General features: G+C 45.3%; 1 protein-coding gene across 2 annotated transcripts in view; it reads right to left on the reverse strand.

Moving 5' to 3' along the window:
• The window catches only part of LOC8041306 (meiotic recombination protein REC8 homolog), a 136,204-nt gene that overhangs the window by 60,899 nt on the left and 48,173 nt on the right, over window positions 1-27,132 (reverse strand). For both annotated transcript variants that reach the window (XM_040222932.2, XM_042287358.1), the window contains exons 8-12: window positions 25,539-25,681; window positions 16,470-16,842; window positions 7,032-7,092; window positions 3,880-3,948; window positions 518-567 (exon numbers count right to left, since the gene is read on the reverse strand). In XM_040222932.2, the coding sequence (XP_040078866.2) occupies window positions 518-567; window positions 3,880-3,948; window positions 7,032-7,092; window positions 16,470-16,842; window positions 25,539-25,681 (696 nt within the window). The remainder of the gene's footprint in view (window positions 1-517; window positions 568-3,879; window positions 3,949-7,031; window positions 7,093-16,469; window positions 16,843-25,538; window positions 25,682-27,132) is intronic.

Below are 27,132 nucleotides of genomic sequence, written 5' to 3' on the forward strand. Positions count from 1 at the left end.
TCAAGTTTCGAAGCACACGCATGCGCCATCCCACTCTGGAAGAGTACTTTTGCCCCGAGCATGCTACTGCACTACAACGATGCCTCCGCAGCGCATCGGTGCGCTGTGGAGAAGTGCACTCCGCAGAGCCGACAAAGAGGTCCGCCTGAACAGACCACCCGGCACGGCCAGAGCTCGATTCAAAGACGGCAAATGGAGTAGTACGTTATTTGAAGCGAAAGTTTCAAAAATTTGCACTCTCATTCCTTAATGACCCAGCAGTGTAGTCGGTGTCGAGAAAACTAAATGGGCCAATGTTTGCATAAAGCCACAACCAAAATAGGAATTGCAAATGAATTGGAGGAGGCGTAATGCTCGACTCCAAATATTAGGTCATCTGCCCCAGTTTGAGTTTTTCCAATATAAAAAAAATGGGCCAATCCACAATCGTGCAACTATAGTAGCTGTTGCACACAGCCACCCTCTGGCAAAACAGCATTGTACGTAGTGCAGTGCACAGATCCCTCGTTGCACTCACCACTCGGACGGGCTGTATCGGACTCGGCGGCGGTGGGGAGGCGTCGCTGCCTGCAAGAAACGGACCGAGGCTATTGGAAGCGTGCGACGAGACAGTGGCACCACGATGCGGTTTACAGCAGAAGCGTTTTGCGCAGATGTCGCGCGATGTCGGTCGACTTTGGTCTCTCATCGATGTCAGCTAGCCCCAGCCACACGATCCGACTCGAGCTCCGAGCAACTCCAGCGAGCCGAACGATGCGAGAACACGCACAGAGTGACGCCAGTTGGGAATAAATTTTTTAATGTCTAGGTGCCAAACCTTCGCGGCAGGGCGGGATCGCAAAAACGCGGCCGCGGGAAAATGCGAGTGCAGCCGAGACGCTACGGGCGCATTAGACGAGGCCGGAGCAGACAACGCTTCGCAACGCGAAGACGTAACAAGGACGCCATCGACGGCCGCGAACGCTCGTCAGGCGTCCCGCGCTCCCATCGGTTGGTGCACAAAACGGGCCTTTTTTGAGCACAAATGCAGCGTCCTTCTCGGATAGTGAAGCGAGAGCAAGCAGACGACAAAGGGTGAACGGGAACACGTGGGCCAATCGGGAAGGTGCGCCTTGAAATAGCGCCCGCTTCGTCGAATTCAAGTCTCTCTACTCCGTTTCACCTCACAGTCGACTGCGGACGAGCCGACGAAGTAAATCGAATGTCGTGCAAGAGCAGGGTAACCTTTGGGAAGGGCGCGCCGATGTACGAGATGCCTACACGCGTGACACGTTCATGGTGCTCGATTTGCTGGGATGGCTCGTAGTATCGGCTGCGGTCTGTCATAAAGTGAAACGAAATATAGTGCTAGTTGGGATCCGCAGAATGGTGCCCATGATGATGCCACCTCCACGCGTACGCCGCTTTTAGGTGTGCCAAAACAAAGTGAGAAAAACCGGCGTAATTGACTCCGATCATCGGCGTCGGAACATGGGTTTGCGCGTGTACGGAGCTTCGGCAGGTTGAAGTTGCTCAAATTTCGGAGCTTGGGCTCATGGGCAACCTGGGGATTTAAAACGTCGGACCAGGTTGCCCACGGGCTAAATCGTCCGTGAGCATTTCTCGCCGCGAAGGGACCAAGAGCAATCAATAGAACGCCGTCGTGCCATATGTATGTGGCTTCTTTTGGGTCGTGGCGCGTGATGATAAGAGCCAACAAATGGCTGCGTGTTGTTGAACCAGTGCGTTGTGTAATTATGCGAGACGGGTAGCAGCGAGAAAAATCCCACAGGCTCCATGTTCGGCCTTTCGACGCTGACAAATCGTCATTTATACAGTCAAACCTCGATGTAACAAAGTTGGTAAAATTCGGAATTTACTTCGTTACATTGAAATTTCGCTACATAGAAATTCAAGGCTAACGTTAAAGTTTCCCCAAATGTTTCTCCGGTGCACAAAACTCACCAAGGACGCCTCTATTTCGGTTGAAAGTAGTCCGTCACCTTTTTCTGGGCCACTCTTAGCATTATTATTGGCATCACACGACGTTCGCATAGCCAGACGGCCTGCATCGCGTCTTCGTCTTGCAGTGTGATCGTGAACCGCCTCAAGACATCGATCGCGTCCACCACCTCGCGGTTACTGGGCACATAGCAGGTGTCTTGCTCATCAGGCTTGATGTCGTCCCCGTCTTGAGGGTTCCCACGAACATCGCTAGCTATCGCCTCGTCGGTCACCTCCTCCGTCGCAATGACAGCAGAGTCGGCATATAGAAAGTCGTCGAGGTGGACGTTGTCAGAGGCGGCTCCATCGCCTTCAAGGCTCCATCGCCCAGGACACTGAGAAACGCATGCATTTAATTAGGCCTCGAAACAAACTACGCAGCACGAATGAAGCCGACGGACGAAACGGCGGCGGCTGTAGTGTCCTCACGTAGCCGTTCTGTACACCACACTCGCCAGATTCGGCCCGTTTCACCATTTGCGCTTTATCGGAAGCTCATTTCAGCGCATGTGCTTCCCAAAATTTCCTTTGGGACCCAGAAGTTTGCGACAAATTGCCAATGAAATTTCGTTACATTGAAACTTCGGCAAACGGGACTTCGTTACTTGGAGGTCAAAAATACTAGGCGTGCATACACTTGCGGTTAGAAAAAAGTTATGTACTTCGTTACATCGGGGGTTTCGTTACATAGAAGTTTGTTACAACGAGATTTGACTGTATTTCTTTTATTTGAATGCCTTCTCAGTCTGAGACATAGTGTGGGCTAAGAAAGCTTCAAAAATGGGATTTTTGAAAATTAGAGTCTCTGCAATTTTTTCGATACTTTTAAAATTCTTTTTTTTATCAGTATATTATGGTAGCGACCAATGTGGTAATCATGCCAATTAGCTGCACAAATAAAGTTGCAGGCTTTTAAGAAACATTCGCGCAACCGAACAGAGAACTAGCAACAGAACAAAAAATCCTGACCTGAGTAGAAACTCTGTCCAAACATTTATGCGGTATCTTTTATCCACTTTCATGTTTCACGCTCAACAGTCAACAGAGAAAGCTCTTAGGAGCATTTAATCAAGTCTTTGGGAGTATTTCAGAAAGTACAGTCAAACCCGCATATATCGAACTCGCAAAAAAACGTTAATTAGTAGTTCAATATATCGTGTAATTCAATATAACAGTTTTCATGAATTTGACTCTCCAAAATCCACTTTCTGCCGACATTTTACACAATGAAATGAGTCATGCATCTCCTGCTGCTTTTTCTTCATTGCATCCGCAATAACAATATATTTCTGCGCTATTGACAGACCCCAACATACTGAGGCCACTTCCTTCTATATTTGCGAATTAGCGCCGAACTATGCCGAGAGCACGGTGCACGTCCGAGCAGGGACACCTCCTGCAGAGCGCCGTTTTGCTCTGCAAGGTGGCTTTCCCCTAAGGCAGATGGCTTCGTTGGGGGAAAGCCAGCTAGCAGAGCAAAATGGCACTCTCAGCAGTTCGATAAATCGGTAGTGGCTGCCATTTTTGTTCGATGCAATCATAGTTTTAGCTATATATTATAACTGTAACATTACTGTGCACAAAAAATTGTTCAATATAAGGGACAATTCATTGTAAACGGGTTCGATATAGTGGGGTTTGACAGTGCTCTTGCTGCATGCATGGTCCCACAGGCTTCCTCAGGCTGTGGATGTATGGCGGACATTCGCAGTATATTTGTGCCACCTCTGTGGTTTTCATGCCCAAGCAAGATGTGACGTTTAATAATAACAAAAATAATAATATGATGATAATAATGCACCCCAAAACTGTTTGGATCCCCGTTTTTTTGTTCAATTAAAGGTATTGAAATAAATAAGAATGATACTAAAAGTGATGAGGATGCATTGCACTTACTCGGGGCGTCCGGTTCTGGTAGGGTACGCAGCCGCTGCCAGGGAAGCAGAAGTCTGCGGGACAGGAGCCCTGCCAACAATTTTGGCGGTTACCGCAACTCTGGATGCACCAATTTCTGGTATGGTGTTTAGGCTGCAAATTTCTCCCAGTTCATTTCTGGCTAAACTCTGTGCAGTACCATACTACCGTAAAATCCCGAGATGCCCCATTCCCTAAAAATAGCCCACCCCTGTTTTTGGCTTGATTTGCTATAATTTTTTAAACACCGAAAGATAGCCCACTCATTGTAATAGTAGTGTTGAGATCAATGATGGCCTCGGCGTAAATGCAGCTAGTTGGCTATGCCAGGATATATTGTAAAAGCCCGCATATAATACGAGGTCTTTTTTCAAATTTTGCTATGTAAAATATGCGGCTTGTATTATACGCGGGTCCCAAAAATTTTAAGCTTCGATGAGGCGCGATTTAACGCTGTCTGACGTAGTTTCGGTTTCGAAGCAATATGGCGCTCAAAACAGCTATCATCATCATTAAAATCGGAATGTTCAAGGCGCCACCATCCGTTTACAGCGGTCCACAGTGAGGCTCGAAAACGATAATGAACTGCCTTCAAAAGAAAAGTCCTTTTTGTTCCGGAAGGCATCGGCAACAGTTCTGCCGGACGACAATTCACCGTAAACGAGGGCAGCAGCCACGAATGGAGATGACAAAAGCAAGTTCTGTTTGCGTGCAACGGAACAAGAAGCTTTAGAGGCCCAAAGAATGTCGTGTTCGTCAACGTCAAGGCAAGTCTCAGCGACTTTGTAAAAGAGCAAAGTGAAGAGCACCTCACCGTAAAACTCGAGCTGCTGCATGAGAAGTTTGGCGACCCAACTTTGGCGAGCCGACATTGGGTTGCTCGCTTTATGCACCGCGCCAGGTTTTCACTGTGTGGGCGCACGCTGGTCCGCTGGTCGCTCGCCTTTTCAAGAAGTGCAGGATTTCAAATGCGCTCAACGGCACTGGAGGCGTTGGAAAAGGAGTCTGATGGACGTGATGAGAGAGATTAAGGTTCAGTTATGACGCAAATAAACCTTCTTAAGGCTTCCTGGGTCGTATTTTACGCGGAATATTTTCGTTGTCCTTATATTGTCTTGTATTATATGCGGGTTTTTACGGTAAGTGAACGTTGCTGACTGGGAAGCAGTCAATCTTTGCTTCGTTGCCCCTTGCCACCATAAGCTTGAAATCGAAACGACCTAAAAATAGCATTTTTTTAAAACTTTTCTTGATTGTACACCGAAAGTTAGCCCACTCCATATTTTCAGCCAATTTGCTCTTGATGGGCTATCTCTCGGGATTTTACGGTAGTAATATCTTTCAGCGTTTGCTTGTGCAGAAAAGGTTGAAACTTGCTGGCTCCCTATTCAATTCCGGAGCCACAACTAGCAGTTACCAGCAGACTCACATCGAACAAACAGATAGAGCCTCATCACTCGAGCACACATTTGTTGAACACATTCGTTTATAATAATAGTGGGTGTTACGAATCCCGAGCCTCGATTTGGGATCGGCCGAGAAGATAGGTGCCTGCACGTAGCGATCTCTCATTTTCATAAAAGGTGTATCTTGGTGATTTTCACCCTCCAAACTTGCAAAGCATAGCTCTCTTCCTGCGACAAATTAGACCAACATCCTGGACAGTGTTTACGCTGATGCCGCTGCAGAGGGCAGAGCAAACCAAGGATTGTGCTTTTGGTATCATCTCCAGATAGGCGCAGTAACCAGACCGCAATGCCAACCGCTTTCAACCACGTCGTTGTCTGCTTGCAGCTCCTACCGGGAAACAGCGTCACAAGCATAAAATGGCGTCACGAGCTAAAATCCACCACTACAAGGCACCTTTTATGAAAATTTGAGGTTGCTCCTTGAAAGTTCTGTTCGGACGATTTTAGAGCGAGCCCTGAAATTCGTAATATCCTACAGAAGCAAAGGTCACAAAACTCTTTTGCTGTTTGAGCCGAAACAGTCATCCCACCGGCTAGCTGCAGCGGCTAGTGACATTAGGGAAAACGGTCGTTTTCTGGCTCAAAGCAGTTTCATATTTTATTTTTATTGGTGAAGGTGTACGAGCATATTATGCTTAGAAAGAAAAAGCCTGCCATTAACTGCATCTTCCGGATGATGCTTCGAGATAGATTGTCTGTATGCGATACACAGGCATGCAGCAAAGAGGCTAGAAGGCTGTCCGAGAGGAGGAACTTCAGAGTAGAACATTATTGAGAATCGGCCGTTTTGATAATGATTTACAAACAAAGGAATCCCACAGGCAACTTGGCACGCTACCCACTGACGATTTTAAAATTGAGAGTGAGTTTCGGATACTGCAATACGACGGAAGAATTTAAAATCAACTCAAAACACCGCCACTGCTAGCTTTTTCGGAGATCGGAGAGTCCAGTTCAAAACCACGTAACAGGGTTTTCAAACTGTTGTCTCGATAAAACATGGTCTCAGAAGCTGACATCCCAGGCATCCTCAACAAACGCAGTCTGCGACATGAGTGACCATTTTTCTGGTGTGCGTGTGTTTTCAGTGTGAGTGAGTTTAGTTTTGCGCTTCTTCTACAATATGAATATCCAACTCGCCCAAGCATCCATTCTAAGAAAAAAACGCAGTGCAATATGTCAGATTTCTGCGACACTCGTCAGACACTCTTCTTTTCAGTTTACTCGCAATATACTCGCACAATAGCAACGGTAACGCGCAAACTCCGACGCAGCCATCAAAGCCAGGGTGCACGTTGGGAAAAAAAAGACAAAATATCTGCGAATGGCACAATGTTCGACTGCCGGGCCAATTCTGCGACAGTTTTTGCTAGTTTGGACGTACGCAGTGGCTCGGATTGCGCGAGCATCCTCACTGTGACCAAGACGCGCGTGACGACCACAATATACCCACTCTGCGAACGGGCCAAACTTTTCAATGCTAGCATGCTGCAAACTTTACAAAAATATTCCCGTATCAAAATTTTCCCGGGGCAATAAGACCGTCTGTCCAATGTCAACTCTCCAATGTCGGCCGCTGCGCCGAGTTGGAATACAATCTTTCGGGGCAAGTGCGGTGGGACTCGCTGGCACACAATTGCGAGTACCTCGGCGCAAAGCACTTACTGCGTCCAGGTCCCCGCAGCAGCTCTGCGGCGTCTCGTAGTGTTGGCAAGGCAATGGGCTCCTGGCACGGGAAAAAAAAAAGACCACTTCTTTCGCACATGTCCGCAAGCGGCAGACATAATTCAAACTCCCGTGCGAGATCCGTCAAAGTCCCACATATTTGAATGGAAGAAAGCTCCCGGTAATTCAAACGCACAAAAAATGTGCAACGGCCAAGTGACCTTTATGCTGCGCATGGGCAAAACAATACTGCCTCCCCCCCCCTCAGGGCCGAGAGCAACCGCGTGTGCGGCCGAACTTGAGCCTACATTGTACCAGGCTGCTGCAGAAAAACAATATACGCCGTAGGTCGCCTTATTTCTCGTAACGCCGACAAACTGTATCGCCGCAGGTTGCGAGAATTCATTTTACGGGAAAGAGAGCACCTATTTAGATTTCAGTCGGCCAAGCTGTGTCTCGTGGAAAAAGAAGCTCGGATAGCCGCTGTGAAGAAAAGGAAGTCCTCGTCGTAGCGCCCGAATGAGCACCGCCAGACACGCGGCGTCACGGGTAAGTAGAAAGTCTTCCATGCGCTAAACCTCGTTTTCCAACCCTCTTCCAGCCTTGAGCCCAAAGAAACGAAGCGTCTGCCAGTGTATGATAGGTGTCACATTGCAGCTAGCATGGCGTCGGCTTGAACTGCGAGCTGCCGTAAGCAAGTCGCGCTACCTATCGCTAGGGGGCATAAGCCACCGCCAGACTCGAAGAATTTAGCAGGTTTCGCCATATCTACTCATCCATCCGTCGCAGCTCCGCATCCCTGCACTGCACAGGCCGAGCACTTTTACGCTCGTTTAGGACTGACTGACCATCCGCTTTGTTTTCCGGTTAGCAGCCGAGTTGGAGACACCCGCCTCATGTCGCAGGCAGTCCTAGGTCACGTGCTGCACTACGCTGCCCTTTCGCGACGTCGTCGTCGGACATAAAGTTGACTGAAGCGGCATATACTTTTGCGCAATGAGGGCTTGCGCTAGAAAGGCACTCTTTACAGCTAGGACCACGTGCTAGCTCACGGTTGTCGACTTGGCTACCCTGTAGACTGAAAGGTTCCCGGTATCAGGTTGCAGCGTCAACTATCGCAGTCCGTTTCCACTAGGAAGGGGCAAAAACAAAAATGCCGCCCAAGTAGAACCACGTGCACTCCACTCAAACCACATGGAGCTGTCAGTGATGCGATTGGTTTGCATCATTTTCGAGCAGCTTCTGAGCAGCCGAAAGTTCATAACGGAGCAGCAAACAACACTTTGGGAGCACAAATGTATTCTTCATTCTTGTTCATTCTACCGTGAAAACTGCTAGAACTTAAGTGACCTATAAAATATGGCGCACCTTTGCTCTCCCATTCTGTGCGTAACCACCTCTTAGCATCAATTGCAAAGCTTGATTAAACTGCGAAGCTGCGCATCAATGATATTTTACATGTAGACATGGAGCAAAGTCGGCATGTGGAGAACAAACGTACTTCCCAAGCTTTCATTTCACCGTTGAAAATAAAGAGGCACTGACAGATCAAAATCTTTTTTTTATTATTATTTGAAACAATCGAAAACGATGCCTGGACATTACCCTCAAAATTCAAAACTTGGGAACTCGGCATTTGTGAGGACAAAAATGCAATTTCCACAACCTGAACTTAAAGTTCCTGCACAATCCACAAAGGTGTAGTGACGTCAAAGATTGAGTCGTCCTGCAACTTGAGTTTCTCTCATGCCTCCAAACCGTCCCGACCCGAACCGTCGTGTTTCCCGCGATCAAACGCTCTTCTTCGAGCCTGGCGCCTGGCGCCTATCGCTCTGAGCAGACGACGCTTCACTTTCAGGTTTGAAGTTCTTTTAGGGCCTTTACGGGAATCTCAAATTCTTTGAAATTCTGCCAAGTCGAAAAGAACGCACACTGACCTTTTGTGAGTGACGTGGGCGGCCACGTCGCGCCGGTTGACTGTTGCACAACCGAAACTACGGTACAGACACCAAACCCAGTTGTTTTTACCATTTGACAAGTTCCTTTTTGAAGTCCGAGAGGTCACTGGGCATCTAAAAAAAGAGAATGTCCGATTCCTCGACTCACCGATCATCCTCGGTGCTACGTGTCTAGAGCGCTGCCACGTCCTCCGAGGGAGGATAAAAAGCTGGGAGGCAACGTCACTCCCAACTCCGACTTTCAGTATTTCAAAAGGAAGGGCCATAGCGCGTTTGCAATTGCATTAAAAAGCATGTTTTACGAATGCAGTTATTAAAACTAAATATTATAGAAAAGTTGCTTACAATGCTTGTAAATTTCATAATCGATTGCGTCACAAATAAAAAGAAGCAAGGAGGTGAGGAGAGAATGAAAAATAATCAAAAATAAAAAATGCGCGCAACATTTTTTTTTTGCAATGTGGTTTTTTTTTTGTGTGTGTCTATGACTACACTTTGCATCATTTTAGACAATAAAAAAAATATGACCTTTGGCGTGTCAGCACACCTTTAACCTTTAACCTCACGACGCCAGGGAACAAAACGCCCAATTCAAACTATGATACAATAAGTTAGTTATTCATGGTAAAACATACCAGTACAATCCTGACGCCGACACCGTGTTTGAAACCTCTCTATAGCCACGACAAAAAAGCGATATCAGAAGGCCAGGCAAACAGGAACTTGTCTTTGTTACAGTGAACTGTGGGAGTATCAAAAATAAAAAGGATGACCTTGCTTTTCTTCTTGCTACAACGGATGCCGATGTTGTTTGTGGTACCGAATCTTGGCTTGACCCTTCGATAACCAACTCTGAAATATTTCCACCCAACTACGAACTCTACCGCAAAGACAGAAATTCGAGGGGAGGGGGTGTGTTTTTACTCGTCTTGAAAAGCCTACAAAACACAGCTCTTGAATTTCGAGACTGTATGAGCGATTCTGTTTGGTGCAAGATAAAACTCCAAGGTTATAAATTTTTAACTGTAGGCGCATTTTATAGACCCCCAAGTAACAATTCACTGAATCCCCTTTTGTGTCTTTCTAATGTGTTACCTGCAATAACGCCTCTTGACGTCATTCTTGGTGGCGACTTCAATCTTCCAGACATTGATTGGGTCAACAATCTGCCACTTTTGCGAAATTCTTCGTCACTGTATAAAACTTTCAAGGAAGTCGTAGATGCCCATGAGTTGCAACAGTTTGTACTGCTTCCAACAAGGTATGGCGCAACAAGTGTATCTATACTAGATCTTTTCCTTACTAATCACCCGTCCGCCATCCGTTCGGTAACGACGCCTCCGGGCATCAGTGACCACAAAGCTATCATTACAAATGTTACATGTAAGCACACTGCGACTGATAAGCCATGCATGCCCCAAAAAGTTTATCTCTTTGACCGAGGGGATTACGACAGCTTGTTTTTCGACTTCCTGGCTTATCTTCCCAAGTTTGAATGTGCGTGTACATTGCTTGACATTGAAGAATTATAGAATCTGTTTAGAAATAAACTTTCTTCTCTTATTGCTGAATATATTCCTTCTAGGATGTTGTCGGGAAGGCGCAGGAATGACAAACCGTCTTCTAAATAAAAAGCGAAGACTCTTTCTCAAATACAAGAAAACAAGGGACCCAGCCACAAAAATTGAACTTCGGTGGCTGGATAATATCTTTAAAACTAAAGTTAAGGAAGCAAAGGAACAGTACTATTTGGCACTGGGACCAAAATTACTTAACAACCCAAAAGAACTATGGAAAACGGTTAGAAAAGCGGGAAAGAGTGAATCTGTAGGCATTCCAGTAATTCTGAACAATGATGAACTGACCTCCGATAACTTTTTCAAGGCTGTTCGCTTCAATAACTTCTTTCAATCTGTCTTTTCGACAACCGAGCTTGTTGTACGAGAATCTTTAAAGACAAGTTTTGATACAATGCCTGAGTTTGTTGTAGAAGATTATGGTGTACTGAAATTACTGCATAATCTGGAATCTCATTCAGCCATGGGGCCTGATGGCATTCCTAACCACGTTCTGAAAGTCTGTGCTGCAGCAATTTCACCTTTTCTAGTTATTCTTTTCAACAAATCACTCTTTACTAGCAGGCTACTTTTGGAGTGGAAAACAGAAAATGTTGTGCCCATACATAAGTCAGGCCAAAAAAGCCTGGTTTCTAATTACAGGCCCATCTCATTAACTTGCACGTTTGTTCCAAGTTACTTGAACATATTGTATATTCAAATATGGTTAACCACCTTGAGTCCAATACCTTTTTTTCTAAGTCTCAGCACGGTTTTCGGGCTGGTTTATCGTGCACTATGCAGCTTACTAAGTTTTTACATGACCTCTCACTTTCACTAGATAAAAATGTACAGGTTGACTGCTTGCTCCTAGATTTTCAAAAAGCATTTGATAAAGTACCACATTCACTTCTTATGCACAAGTTGTCGTTCATGGCCCTTCCTGACTATCTTTTTGGTTGGATAAATGATTATTTGTCAAATGGTAAAAAATGTGTAGTCGTTGGAGGTCAAAATTCTCCATATGCAGATGTAACCTTGGGTGTCCCACAGGGGTCTGTACTTGGGCCACTTCTCTTTTTGATATATATCAATGACATAGCACAAAACCTAACATGCAGTGTACGATTATATGCAGATGATTGTGAAATCTATAGAGAGGTTAAATGTGAGGATGATTCTCTTCTACTTCAGTCAGACCTTGAAAAAGTGATGACCTGGTGTGACAAATGAAAAAATGTTTTTTAATATCAATAAATGCAATTATGTTAGATTCACCAAAAAAAAGCAGCCTTATCTATCAAAATATCAGTTGAACGGTGTTGCCCTTCAGGAGGTAGCTGATGTCAAATATCTAGGGGTTTATATTAGCAGCGATCTTTCCTAACTGGACTAAGCACGTCGACGCAATAACAGCAAAGGCAAACCGCATTTTAAATTTTATCAAACGAAATTTCAAAATGGCCCCAACAAATATTAAGGAGGTTTTATACGTAACTAATGTTAGGCCAATCTTAGAGTATGCTTGTCCAGCGTGGGACCCGTATTACGTAAATTTAATATCGAAACTAGAGATTGTGCAAAACAGAGCAGCCCGTTTTGTTGCAAATAATTATGAATTTTGCTCAAGCATAACAGATTTAAAGAAACAACTGGAGCGGAAATCTCTGGTTTCGTGGAGAAAATATCTTAGAATGAAACTTTTCAGAAGTATTTACTTAGGACAAACAGGTATTGTGAAGGACAACTACTTACATAATCCTGATTACCTTTCCTCAAGAGTGGACCACCCACTAAAAATAAAGAATATTAGGTGTAGAACTGAAATGTTTAAGAACTCATATTTTCCAAAATCAATTAGTGATTGGAACAGTCTTCCGCAGCACGTGGTCACTGAGACTTCGGATGTTTTCCTCCTCATTTTTAGACATCCTTTGATAGTGGTGTGCTGTTGTCTTTGTTTTGTACTGTTATGTTTCTGATTTTGTGTAACAGTTTTGTAACAGTCTTATTGCACTTCTTTCAATCAATGCTCTTATTTTTTATGAACATGTTTGATACAATGCGACGTATAATCATTTTACTTTACTGCCCCTGTTGCGATGTAGGTGCTGTGTAAATAAATAAACATAGAAATTAAACCAATGACCCAGCCCAGCCATACCTAATCAATGTCATTTATCAACCCTCTCCCAACACCCAAGTAGGAAGTATCTTCAACTAAAACTCAAAATAAAAAAAAAAAAAAGAAACAATTATGACCAATGATGCAAGCAACTTGTCAAAATTACACCATCCATTATATAAAATGAGCACAGTTTTATTGGCAAATTTTACTACCACGTATATGTTGTCAATCAGCATTCAGCAAATATTTTATTTCCTATATTTTTTTATTACACGAAGCCTGGTTCTGCGTAATTCCGCCCCGGAGGAGTGCTTTGCACCTTAAAGGGATTGTCCAGTCAAAACCGGAAGTTACTTCAGTTCTTGCGCTAGTTACGTCGAGGTTCTTGCAGTTCTTGCGCTTGTCACTTCAGTTCTTGCGCTCATTACGCTCATATAGTAGACAAACATAACTTTTATTAGGATATACGATTTCCCTATAATAATTAAACCTTTCATGAGCGTGTGAACGAAACTGCGCCCTGAATTTCGCCAGTGTCAATGGCCGATGTCTGTAGTTGCTGCGTGACGTCGCGCGATGCAAAGGATCGTCGAATGGTCGGGATAACAAGTGTCGGTCGACGGACATCTCGTATTTTGTTTCAAATTATATTGTCTCCTAGGCTGTATCCTACTGAAATATGTTTCTTGTAATGCAGTTTCCAAGCGTGTGCAAAAAAGTTGCGCCTTTTAGCAGGACATTACTCGAAAACAGCCGTTAGCTCTGAGCCAACGTATACTGTTTCGCGAAAACACAACTGCGTGGGCCACTGAAGTGGCATCCACGAAGGGAATTAAGTGACATCTGGGTCCACCTATCGGCAGATCCACTAGATCGGTGATGCGGCTGTAGGTCATTCCCTCGGAGGCGATGCCCGCGGACCGAATGCAAATGGCGAATCATTCAAAGTGCATGCAACGTTTCTAAATTGTCACTTGACCCAAACAAACTTGGTGAATCGTAGCAACGCTCCATTTTCGCACGTGGGTCAAACAGAATCGGGCTGCACGCGTGCTAAATGCAACTTCTGACACTGTTTCAAGACGGCCTAGCTGTTGGTTTCGGTTTCGCTGCATAAACAAACCAATTGGTCCGATTTGGGTGAGGTAAGAGCCTTTTGTCCGCTTAGAGCTCGGCACGTAGCTCTCTTTTAGTGAAATGATAAGCGGGATCTTGGTCTTGGCAGGAACCCAGTGCTCCCTATGCACGGCGACGATTCATTTCCCTCGTCACTGCATAACTCGTGGAAAACTGTGGAACGACATGTCTTAGCTCGCAGGAGCTGCTCGGTGGTTGTGACGCCCAACTGCGCAACAAAAATTTCACCCATCTACGAGACAAGTCGAGCGCAACAACAAAAATGAAGCACGCTGTGGCATTCACTAGCAGGCAAACAACGAGGATGCTCATTTTGCGTTATGTGACGTCAGAGCTTCCATGTTGCCAACGAGAGCACCGTTTACGCTAGGATGCAATTGGAGCAGTTGAAAATTCAGTTACTCACGCAGAGGGGCGTAGAAAATTCAGATATTGCAGGAATGATGCGTTTCGAGGCAATAACAATGATATTCCATTGCTTTCTCAAACACAAAATTTGACCGGACAGTTGCTTTAACGTAATTCTCCAGTGCGGCGAAGAAGCCTAAACAAAATCTCCGATCTGCGGGCATAGCTTCTCTGCAGTGGACCGGTGCGCACAGTGACGAGCGCACTCAACAAAGAATTAAACCACCCAAACAGAACCCTAAGAAATTAGAAATGTTCTCAAACTTCCGAGGACCGAGTCGTGTTCGATACAAAGATCATATCAAATCATACTTTATTCTAGGCTATACCTGAGAATTTTGAAAATTTGAGCAAGGTTTTCACAACAAGTGGCAGCTAGTGTAGTGACGCCTCAACCATTAGTTTGCCTTTGATACAATGTTGGAGCAAATTCCTCAAATTTTGTTGAAATGTAAAAGGATGTAGGATGGTAAGCGCTTTGGTGCAATTTGGCACAGCAATCGCATCACTGCGCTTTGTCAATCATGTTGTGCTTCTCGCCTCCCGTTGCATTCACTTCCCCATGACCCTTGCTATTAGAAAAAAAGTGTTTTTGGACAAACAGGAGGTTCTGAACGTTCCTGGGTGCACCTATGTGGCCCTTTGTTTTTGACTCTCACTAGCTTTGTTTAGTTCATACTATTTTAGCCAAGAGATAGTACTGAATGAAACTGTGAAAAGGTAGCAGCAACGCGCGACAGGGTCTTATTGCGCATATGTGCGTCTTTTCTTATTCTGTTTCGGTCTGCACCTTTTAACTTTTAATTGATGTGTACCAAGTAACAAAGTTTTATTGCGAATACGGTCTTGGTTGACACACTTTCCCGGCTGTTCAGTCGCGAAAGCCGCTCCCGCTGCATACTTATGGGGATACGCATTAATTTCCTGCTTGTTGCGTTTGCCTTTCCCCTCGCAATGTCCGAAAACTGCCGTCCGACCTGCCGAGCCACCCTCTTGGTTGTGCTTTGCCACACCACACCAAAAAACATATTCGTGATTCATATGATTTTCATTCTTCTTCAGTCTCGTGGTTTCATTCATTGCGATGAGCTTCCACCAGCTAGTTAATGCTCGAACATTTTGCTCACAAAAAAGAAATATTGAAGATTAAGATTTAGAGCATCCAACCTACTACAGCTTTCTCGAAAATGTTTGTTATAATTTTCGCTATTTCTTCAAGGGAGAGGAGAGAGTGAAAGAAATTAAGTAACCAAAAGAAACCATGCTTTTTGGCTGCCCGTAGTCAGGAGAGAAATCTGACAAATTTTTTTATGCAAAAGCACCAACCATCTCATGGAGCAGAGCCGGCGGCGTCTGTAACTGCAAAAAAAACACGAAAGAAATGCCCATTCCCCCATTGGCTGAGCAAAACGGCTCCTAGATAGCCATTGGCCGCCGCTAGACGAGAGCACGCACTCGGCCACTGCTCTCGTGGCAGGTGTTGCCAAAGGAGGGGTTGCGGCCGCTTTTGCTCTTCTCGGCGCCTGAGGCACCTGTATCGTCGGCAACCTCTGCAGTAGCGAAACGTGGCCGTTCATGCCACTACGCCGCAGACAAACTAAGAGAGCAGGAAACCGACATTCATGCTTTCGCATTCACAACTCTTAAGGAATGCTTAGGTGCCCTCGGAATTTTTTAACTTAAAAGTGAATCCCCATTTACCGCAAGTTACCAGCACTGACTGCTTCATTCAGTTAACACTCATGTTTGCAGAATAGAAAACTCCCAAGGAATGTCAATACTCCTCGGGTATTAGAGAAAAAATTATCAGCAGCCTTTATCACCAAAGTCCTAAAATGCACGGCACACAGTATTTAAGAAGCGACTGTCTCATTTGTTTGAAAGACATTAAACAATCATTTTGGGAAGTAAAGCACATATTTGTTTATTAATTTCTCCTTTAAAGTTAGCGGCTAAATTGTTTACTATTATTTCCACTAAATTTAGCGCAAAAATTGACGTCGCACGACCCGACCTTGCTCCGACGTGACTTCACCACACAGAGTGTAATGACGTAATACCACGACCTCACGTAACATACATTTAGGAAGAAATTGGCGTTGTGCGACCTTAATTCCCCACTAAACTTAATGGGGATATGCACGGCTGGACGGACCCGATTCTGGGATTAGAGGGTTCTGCTAAATAGCGTTCTGTGCTTCATAGCTTCTGCCAGACAGCGGACTCCCTCATGCCAAGAATGGCTCCTTACGTGTCTCCACAGCTCTGCAGTCAGCCGGCAGTCATCCACATTTCCGCGTAGCTCCTCCATGCTCAGCTGAGTCTCAACGTCAATGATGAGATAACGCCGGGGGCGCAGGCGGCGCCGCCTGGCTGGAACCACCCTTCTAGGCCCCACTCTGGTTTTGAGTTGCACGTCGGGTTGTGCCTCGGGTTGCACATCGAGTTGAACGTCAGGATGCACGTCAGGTCGCTCGTCAGGTTGCTCGTCAGGTTGCTCGTCGGGTTGAAAGTCAGGTTCCAAGTCAATTGGAACCGGAAAGGTGACACCACTGGGAGATGGCGGCAACGCCGGAGGAGACAGAGTTGGGCGGGGCGTGCCTGGGGGTGTTCTCGAGGGTCTCCTGTTGCAAACACAAGCAGGCACTTGTGCTGTCTACGTGGGACAAGAGCAGCTATGCTTATCTAGGAGTAACGACAGCCATTTTGGTGCATAGAATTGACTGGCTATCATTGACAAAGATCACTGAGAAGAAAACTACCGTTCCAGTACAGCATCCCCAGAAGCACAATGACAGGAGCCGGAAAGACGGATGTTGCGGTCGTCTTCAGATCAAAAATTAATAGAAATTTCCTAACAAAAGCCTCTAGTTCAGTTACCGGCAATACCTCGAGGTACACCCGCCGGCAATATGAAGGTGAACACCTTACCTGGTTTCTTGCCTGTTTTACGGCACCCTAAAGCTATATTAACTCTTAATGTCTAAAATGGTACGTGGCTTGGGGTCTAAACTTTGCGTTCTAGCCCTCTTCTGGAACAGAGCTTGTTCCAAAACTTGCAGGAGCGTCAAAAACAAGAAGAGGGCTGTTCACCTTCATATTGCTCACGGGTGTACAACTGAGATATAACTACAGTTCTAAAGTCAACAAAAAAAATATAAATCAATGCAGATTGTTGGGCTAGTTCATACTGAGAATTTGACGTCATGATGGCGCTTAAGACGAGGACAAAAGGGAGACTAGACAACACGGAGCGCTACTTCAACTGTTTATTTTTGAAAAAAGGGGGGACATATTTACACTCAAACCGTTTCACCTCAGCCAATCCCAGGCCTCACCGTCGCTCGCAAAAATGCTATCTCTTTGTCTTACAAGTCAATGGAGGCAATGCTGACACATTGTGCTCCAGGTTGTGCAGATTAACGAACCCCTTTCGCGGAGGCCTCCTGTGCTGTGGCAAGAAACATAGAAACCCGTTTGTCGGTTGCGCAGAGGGAGTCGTGTTTGTGATTCAGTTGTCATGCGGTAAAGAGTACATCGGGCAAACAGGCAGATGCCTTAATGATAGGTTACGAGAGCACAATTTGAATGTTAATAACCACTGTGCCGGTCATCGTTCAGTTCATTGTCACGATTATGGATGAAGGCCCTTGTTCAACATGTGCGCGATTGTAGCCAGACACAAGGATAAGACGGTCAGGGAAATAATAGAAGCAGACTTCATAAAACAGTCTGGAGCACAATGTGTCAGCATTGCCTCCATTGACTTGTAAGACAAAGAGATAGCATTTTTGCGAGCGACGGTGAGGCCTGGGATTGGCTGAGGTGAAGCGGTTCGAGTGTATATATGTCCCCCCCCCTTTTTCAAAAATAAACAGTTGAAGTAGCGCACCGTGTTGTCTAGTCTCCCTTTTGTCCTCGTCTTAAGCGCCATCATGACGTCAAAAAAAAAAATGTATGTGCGTACCATAAACCAGAGAGCTAGAGCTAGAAATTGAAACTTTTGGATTCCAGCACCCTAGTCATCCCACAGAAACACCGTACTTTCCGACTCCAAGCAGAATCGGAATCAGCTTTCTAAACAGTCACTAGACGACCCTTGGAAACGACGGGCTTTACTCCAAGACTGTTGACAGCCTCGTAGGCCACGCCTTCTGCTCTTCCCGCACTAGCACTGTCGCCGGCAACTGAAGAAACGTGGGGTTAGTATGTCGCCGCTTCTTGCTTACTTTTGTAGGCTAATGCCACAGTCTCGCTGGCTACAGAGCGATGACGAGAGCCATGCAACTCGCCACAAATTAAGATGAACTGTTGGGCTAGTTGGGTAAACATCTTAAATACAAAGACCGATTTCGGAGCAAGAGCCAGACAAACTTATGAGCCAAAATTCATAATAGAAAAAAAAAGGAAATGAGTGCATTAGCACACTATCAATATAGTTGAACCTCGATTTAACCAAGTCGTCTTTTGAGTCGAAAGTTTCGTTAAATCGCAAAAATCGTTTACCCAGGCTTCTTTTTTTTTTTTTTTTTTTTTTTTTTTTTTTTTTTTTTAGCATTACAAATGGTTTTTTAGGCTCCTAAAACCCTCCGATTACCTCACCTCTTCCGAGCGAGCGTTTAACAGTAAGATTCCACTACGAAATGTGGCGGTAAGAGAAGAATGCAGTTCATTGACCCTCATTTTGTATGGTTATGGGAGCAGTGCCAAACACCGCAGGAAAGTGTGCAGTCGGGAGAGCAACCACTGGCACTTACGGTAGCCATAATACTGTCTTTCAAGTTGAAAATCGTCGAGAACTCTATGACATTGCATACTTCTCGACAACTGCCTTTCAGAGCGCAGCTCTTAGGCGCCCGTTTCCGGCTTGAGCGGTGTCGCCATAACCGCGCGGTGCATTATGGGTAAATTTCCCCGCTAAATTTAGCGGAAAAATTTCCTAGCTACATTTAGCGGGAAAATTTCACCGCTAAATCTAGCGGAAAAATTTCTTCGCTACATTTAGCAGGAAAATTTCCCCGGTAAATCTAGCAAAAAGTTTCCCCGCTAAATTTAGCGGAAAAGTTTTCCCACTAAATCTAGCAGAAAAACTTCCCCGCTAAATTTAGCGGAAAAATTACCCTCCCCGAGGTCACGTGACTCCCCGAGGTCATGTGACACCCCCAGGTCACGTGAAACTCCCCCATGTCACGTGACCCCCTCCCTGAGGTCATGTGTGTGGTCACGTGACCCCCCCACGTGGACACCCCTTCCCCGAGGTCACGTGACCCCATCAAGGTCACGTGACCTCGAGGGGGGGGTTACGTGACCCCTTCCCTAGGTCATGTGACCCCCCCCTTCTTCGAGAACACGTCACCCTCAGTACCCTTCCCTCCTCCTCAAGAGCTGCGCCCTAATTCGGCGTTACAGGGAGTTGCAAACAGCTTTCACTTTTTTTTTTCTTTTCGCCATTCGTCACTTCAGCGATCATTTTCGCCTTGATGTCAAGCAATAGAACTTTCCTTTTGCGCAATATAGACCTTTTCTGTGTACTCTCGTCCCCAGCCACCTAATAGGCGTATCCGGTATGGGCGACGAAAAAATAAAGGGGAGGCAAAACGAGAATGTGTGACGGTTACGCTCATATCCTAAATGCCTTTATTGGCGTGGAAAAGGCAAAACAATGTTTTCGCCCATACTGGAAGTGACGTCAATCCAAGATGGTGGCGCACTTGCAGAAAAGGTCTATACCACTCACTGTTCCAAGAGGAACAGAACCACTTCCAGCACAACACTTGAGGAACGAAACAATTTTTGTTGTAGACGCGTAGGAGCTCTAGTTCACTGGGCATAAGTGCATGGGATGGCGGACATTTTTTTTTTTTTTTTTCACGAGAGGCAGAGGTTACAAGACTATTCATCATCATCATCACTTTTTTCTTTTTATTTTGTGAAAAAGATAATGATTGCACATTTCTATGCTTGGACTTAAACAGTAAGGTTTGTTTCTGTTAATTTTTTTTTTCTCGCAGAGGCTGATGTGTACAACGAGGTAGAGGGCCTTAGTACAATAAACTAACAGCTGAAAGTGACCCCCAATTGGCCGCCGCCATGTTGCACATTTTTTACTACTAGACACGTGACCTCATAGTTTTATGTCTAGATTTCAACGAAGTACCGCGCACATATAATTGCTTGTTGATCTTTAATAACAGTACCGACGCGATAAGTTATGTTTCGTTTGTTTTAAGTCCAAGATGTGCTTTTACGACAAAAACACGGGCAGCTTCACAATGCCTCCACTAGATGCCGTCAGCCGCGGTGCTGTATTTTGGGTTTTTATCGGAGCTAGACACTGATTTCTGCGGCTACCAACATTGAAAAAATAGTTTATCGTGTTTTTTACAGCAATTGCAATACAAATCAGTTTTGCGTAAAAGCCTCAGGATTTCGTACGGTCACATGTCTAGTGGTCAAGATTGTACAACATGGCGGCAGCCAAGTGGGGGTCACCTTTGCCTGGTGAATGGGATACCTTGTTGGATGTGTATGTGCGATTTCCTAAGACTCGGTTAAATCAGAACTGCAGCGCAAAAGGACTACGCTCAATCGAGAGATAAAACTGTCTTCACTGGAAGCAAGATAGGGAGACGAAAAAATGCTGTTAAATCGCAAATTTCGTCAGATCGAGGTTCAACTGTATCACTCACCAAGAAAGAGAACCTTTTTTCCTTTTGGGGGGAGATGGGCCTAAGTTTCAAAAGTTTTTGAAAATATTCATTTTTCAATTTTGAGGTTTTCGGTTTCAGAAACTAATTATACACCCTTAAACTAAATTTCATAACCATGCGCCAAATAGTTACGTCGATATAAAATATTTTCAACACATTGTGAGGCAATAATGAAGTAAAGGAGTTCAATGTTTGAATGCATTTTTCTCAGTTCCACTTTTTGCTGCAAATTTCATACGAAGGAATCTTTTATTTGAAGGTAAAATTATTCTGATACCACAATCAAGATGTTTCTGAGCTGAAATTTACTGGGGAATAGGGCTATCTACTTTTTTTTGTTTTAAGTTAAAGTCCTTATTGAGAAAAAACGATGTTTTCAAAAATTTACATAGAAAAGATATCCATCTCATATTTTGAGGTAATCACTCTTCCTGAAATATTTACATTTGAGTTATAAAAACTAGATAGCCCAAAGTCCCACATCCCCCACTTTATATTTAAGCAATTAAAATGATGCTTAATAGCTTCATTTGCATATCACAGATTTCTTAATGAAGAGTGACAAATCTTCTTATGCAGGTATGTCAAGTTGTCCTAGCGAGCTGAAAGTTGGCACAGTATGCCTACATTTGAAGTTAAATCTCCCCTGCAAATTTCATTCTGATCACTTGAGTAGTTTAGAAGTTCAACCTTTAGCCAGTGTCCCCCCTTAAAGGGATGCTGAACCGAAATCTGGATTCCACAAAACAGCAATATCTCGAACGCATGACCGTATTTTTCAAAAAAGGAGGCGCATTCGACAGAAATGTTCATGTCATGTTTTTCCGAGAAGGAGGGGGAACGGCCTCGCGTCTTCTCCACCTCGCCGCCTTGAGGGGGCAAAGCGAAGAGAGGAGGAAACGAGGTAGCTTCACGTCACGCGCCTCGTCAGCCTGGTTCAATCTTGACCTCGTTTTCCAAAAATACGGCCGTCCATTAGAGATATCGCCTTACGAGTAGTGTCGTAGGGATTGTAGCGTCCCGCCTACATCTCCTGCATTGTTTTTTTTAAATCCAAATTTCGGTTCACCATCCCTTTAAAGGGCAACTCCGGCCAAAACCCAATATGAAATAAATTACTGGTATCGCTGTAGTGACACAAAATACGACCCTAGCCAAAATATTACGTCCGGGGGACGCCGCATTCTCAACTAATGCCGATAATAAGAATGCGACCCGCCGCAAGCCGCTGCTCCTTAGCGGGCGGCCAACAAGTTGCCGATCACTAAAGCAACATTGGACCGTGACGTCAGCATCATTCTCTTTCTTTCCTCCGGTCCGGGCGTTGCGCGGAGTGCACTTCTTTGAGCCGCTACCACCGCTACTTCGGCTTGTGGGCGTGTTTAGCCGTTGCTTTTATCTGTAGGTCGTGTAGCTTTGGTATAAGCCTTTTGTTTATTTGCTTGTGAGGACTCAAGACTCGTTTTAGCAAGCAACTCGATCAGTCCGCCCAAGACTGCCCAGCTGTTCCTCAAAAGATGCCGAGTACAACTTGTAGCGCTGTGGGCTGCTCAAACAACCCGCTGCGCAACCACGAGGTGCTTTTTCACAAGTTTCCAACGGACCGGAGATTGGAGAAGGTGTGGGTGAACGCTGTTCGACGAGTAGACTGTGAACTTTGTGCTTTTACGCGTCCGAGGCAAAAAAACGAAAAACAGACGTGTACAGCCCAGCACAAGTGTTCGGGTGCCGCGGCCCACGCCAGAGAGCCTCAAAGCTTCGCGAAGCGAGACGACCCCCAATACTGCACGTAACTGGCAGGTCGACGTAAAGCAACGCCGCTCCATCCACGGAGCCCCGATGACAATTTAGGCCTAGCGACGAGTTCGGAAGATCGCACACACGGCGATAGCCGCCGAGTACGGCACCGAACAAGTTTACTCGTTTTTCCAGATGCTAGCTTTTGGGTATACAAGTGACGAGTATGGCATAGCACACGCACGGCGGCAGCCGCCGAGCACGGCACCGAACGAGTTCACGGGTTTTCCAGTCGCTAGCTTTTGGTTACGCACTAACTCTTGCTACATGTGCTGGATAACTACCACGTATACAGAATTAAAAGAAAATCAGATTACCTCCTATCTTTGGACGGCTATTGCAACAGAGGTAGGTGCCGCTCGGCCTGCATACTCGTTGAAAGAGAACGATCCTGACGTCACGTTCACATAGCGGCTGATTTCCAGTGTTGCCGGGGGCCTCGAGCGGCTAGTTTCGGTTTTGTTTGCCGCGCCTCAAACAAAACTTTGAGGCGACGATATCTTTAAAACTACGCACAATAACGAGAAACAAATTACATCTTGCAATTCAGGGACGCTGACTGCACTAAAAACAGTCCTAATCCCAAAATCGAAAGTATGGACCGGAGTTGCCCTTTAAGGGGAGCACTACCCAAGTGACTTATGAACCGTTCGCTGAATATGAACGAAATTTACAGTATATACTGGCAGTTGCGAGGCAGACTGCAGTGCAAAGTTTCACCTGTGTACATGAATTGTAAAAGAAATTATAGTTGTTTTTATCAGGAACACATTGACTTTATTTAGGAAAACTACTGTAATACTATGCAATGTTTTTCTTCACTAGATCTGCAGGAGAATGCCTGAAGAGAGCAACTGTGAAAACAAGATTTCCAAAAAGTAATTTATTTTACGATAACATTGCGGTGAAAAATCAAATACATCTGCCTTTTATGTCGTCGACAAAATCTTAATATCTTTTATAAGATATCCAGAAAGTAAAAAAAACAATTCCACAGTTGCATTGCCCATAAAATTTCAGTTCAGAAAAAGAATGAGCAAGTCTTTCCTCTTGTTCCATTAACAAACTATAGTTTTCGTAAAGTGATATTTACGCCAAAAGGTGGAACGGAGAAAAATGCATTGAAAGTACTCCAACCTCCCCCTTTTCTTTAGCATCTGTGAACCAAAAATAATTAATAAAACATTAACTATGTAGTGTAAACTAATGAAACTTAATGGGAATACTCTCTAGATGTTGGTGGGTGTAAATATAGCATTTTCCAAAATCAACTTCTTTTGCAGAAATTGATTTTTTTTTTTGGGTAGTGTTCTTCCTTAATCCGGCAGCTTTATTCTTCCCATCTCTCTCTCTCTTTCCTTTTCACTTTAATCTTTTTTTTTTTATTTATACAACTTTAAAATAACTTTTTTTTTTTTGTGCAAATATTTTCAGCATTTTAATTTTGTCTTTATCATTTTCGTCGGTTTCTCTTTTCACGCAATGAACACTCAGATGACAGTAAAAGGGCGTCTAGCAAATTATTATTTTGAAATTCCCTGACTTTTCCAGGTTTTCCCTGACATTTCACTGTAGAGGCGGCTAAATATACAAGACCATTACAACAAAAGGCATTGAGCATAGTGAGGATCATTTTGCACGGGCTTAATCCAACTTGCATATTCCGAAATATTCAGACTCCCGACTAAATGGGCACTTTCTTGCCGCCGACATCATCAGTGAAGAGGCCACTTCCGGAAATGCAATGAAAACATGAAGCTGAACCCCACACGTCAACGACCGAATGACAGCATGGCTGCCAGATGCACATTTTTGGGTACTTGCGCTTAAGGCCTGGATTGGATTGGGGTCTGCGGTTTTCCTATTTGTTACTAAATCTACCTAGTAGCTCTAACTGCATCTAGCATAGTGTCGCACCCTCAATCCAATCCAATCCAATCCAAGCCTTGGACTGAATTTGTCGGCTGTTCCCTCTGCATCGGGTAGCACACTCTACATCGGTTGAGCAGAGCCCACGCTCTGCTCTAAGCAGAATTTATTGCCAATTGATCTGTCCCGAAGCCCTCAAGTCTTTGCTCAGGGCACTCAATGGCGTTTCCGGCTCATTTTCCCCAACTGGGCTTGCTCTTTGACAATATCCCCAACAATTCCCTGATTTTTCCCGGTGATTAAAAATTCCTTGACAATTCCCGGTTTTCCCGGCCGCTAGACACCCTAGTAAGCGCTTGCCCTTTCCGTATCTTTGTTCTGTCCTTGTTTTTCGCACTTGTGTATTTAAAGGGGAGGGGTGCAATGATTTTAAGATTAAAAGAATTTGCATCGCGTAATTTTTAGGTTGTTTATCGTGTCCCGGAGGACAGAGAAAAGATGTCCTTGATTAAAAAATGTCGCAATTCCGTTGCATAATCGCAAAGCACAAGCCTAGCTTTTTCCCCCCCTGCAGCTGCGAGTGGCAGCCGAAGGGACTACAGCAAGAAGCTTACGTGACCGCCCTCGGCTCTAAGGTGCAGCATAACGCCCGATAATGTACGCAGAGAGAAGAAGCGTCCTCCGAGAAAGCACATGGGAACCCACATGACAATATTTATGGGGTTTTTTTACACGACAACTAGGACAACTAGTACACACAGCTGAAATCGGTTCTCTATTTTTTGCTTCAAAAGTGTCAGAAGGCAAATTGAAATTTTTGACCGCAGTCAGGAAATTGTTGCACCCCCCCTTTACGAAACTCGCCACGCCTCGAGTTTCTTAAGCCATCGGCGATAATAGGAATCAAGACGCGTTGCCAAGGCAATCGAAAAGCCGGCCCTCACCTCGGGGCGGGGGAGGTGGGCCGGGACTTGGCTGCCGGAGCTCCGGCGGGCGGCTTCGCTCCCAGGAAGGTCGAGCTTCCGCTCAGCCGCTCCAGCAACTGTTCCAGCTCCTGCAGCTCGTTTGGCTCCTCCGGAGGGAGGTTCTGGGTGCAGCCACGAAGAGGCTCAAATAATTACCGCACCGTCGTGGGGGTACTAGAACGCTGCGATTGCGAAAACGTCTTCGAAACGACTGCGGCGGCCGCGGAAAGGGGATTTCCGGGCAGGTGAATGACGTGAAGGCATTCGCCGATCCCGGAGCAGTAGTCATATTCCACAGGGGATCCGTAGGCGGCGCGACCCCGTTCGGATCGTGCGCTCCATTCCCGATCTGGTCAACTGATCCCGGCGCGCTCCAAAACGACCAGTGGAATTCGCCATCAGCTGGTCGGCGACCGTGGCGCTCCAGCGTCTCTCGCAGCCGCAAACCTCAGCTTTGCCCCAGCTATGCACCCTACCCTCCTGCGCACTTTCCTAACCCGTGGCCACAAACGCTCGCTTAAGGGGTCCCCAGTCTAACGTCGGAGTTGTTGGTTTCATGTAAAAACTTCGTGGCAGGTTTCGTAAAAGTGTTTAGGAAATTTTGGCTTGCGATTCGAAGAATAAAGAACATCTGGAAATTCCCGTACCACAACTTGCTCGATGAACAAGCCACGAGAAAGCGTTGTCCTTGGGGCACTCCTTCCTCCAGCCTCCTTGTCATCTATTCCTCTCCCGCCGCTTGGCGTCTCTTTTGAGTGTGACGCGGTAATGAGGGGAACCGAAAAAGGCGCAACATCACAATCAATATCTGTAGCATCCCATTACGATGGAGGTTTCGTCGAGTGACGCATCAAAATCTGAGCTTCTCAAAATAACTTCTGGATGAAATCTTAGTAATTATGGTTCCATAATCTGGCAGCGTAACGGAAGGTACCGTATTTACTCAAATGTGACACGACCACGACTGTAACGCTAAAAGTAACTTTTCAAAGCGAAAAAAGAAAACAAAAAAACATGAATGTAATGCAAGTAAAGTGAGGGAAAAAAGAACATTCATTTGTATTTGTAGGCGGTTTCGATGCTCAATTACGAACACTGCCACTTTGCCTTTTCAGCCGGACTTGTGCTTGAAGAGCTCTTCACACTGGAGCCTCCACACACGGATAGTCAGTTCTGTCACGTCTTTCTGTCGAGCAACGTCAGAGTTTCCGATTTCCTCAGCCATCAGAACTGCACTTCTTTTAAAGCGGGCATCGTACCGAGTTTGTCGCATTGCCATTTGCTCGAGTCCAAAGTCGCAGAAACACAAAAGAGCAGCCCGCGACACAAGGGCACACAGGCGCAATGAGTCGCAAACAAGAATAGGATTGGATTGGATGTTGCCAGCGTGTATATGTTGCCAGCACAAGATTCAAAGATTGCAAAATTTCTCATAGCCATTTTAAAGAGCCTGTGCCGCGACACCGCCAAGGCAAATTTTGAGGCGTTTCGATTATAACGCGAACCCCCAATTTAGGTGAGGGGAATTCTGAAAAAAAAAACTCGCGTTACATTTGAGTAAATATGCTACGTT

The sequence above is a fragment of the Ixodes scapularis genome, unplaced genomic scaffold (genome assembly GCF_016920785.2).
Source record: "Ixodes scapularis isolate PalLabHiFi unplaced genomic scaffold, ASM1692078v2 PGA_scaffold9__187_contigs__length_104089568, whole genome shotgun sequence".
NCBI lineage: Eukaryota > Metazoa > Arthropoda > Arachnida > Ixodida > Ixodidae > Ixodes > Ixodes scapularis.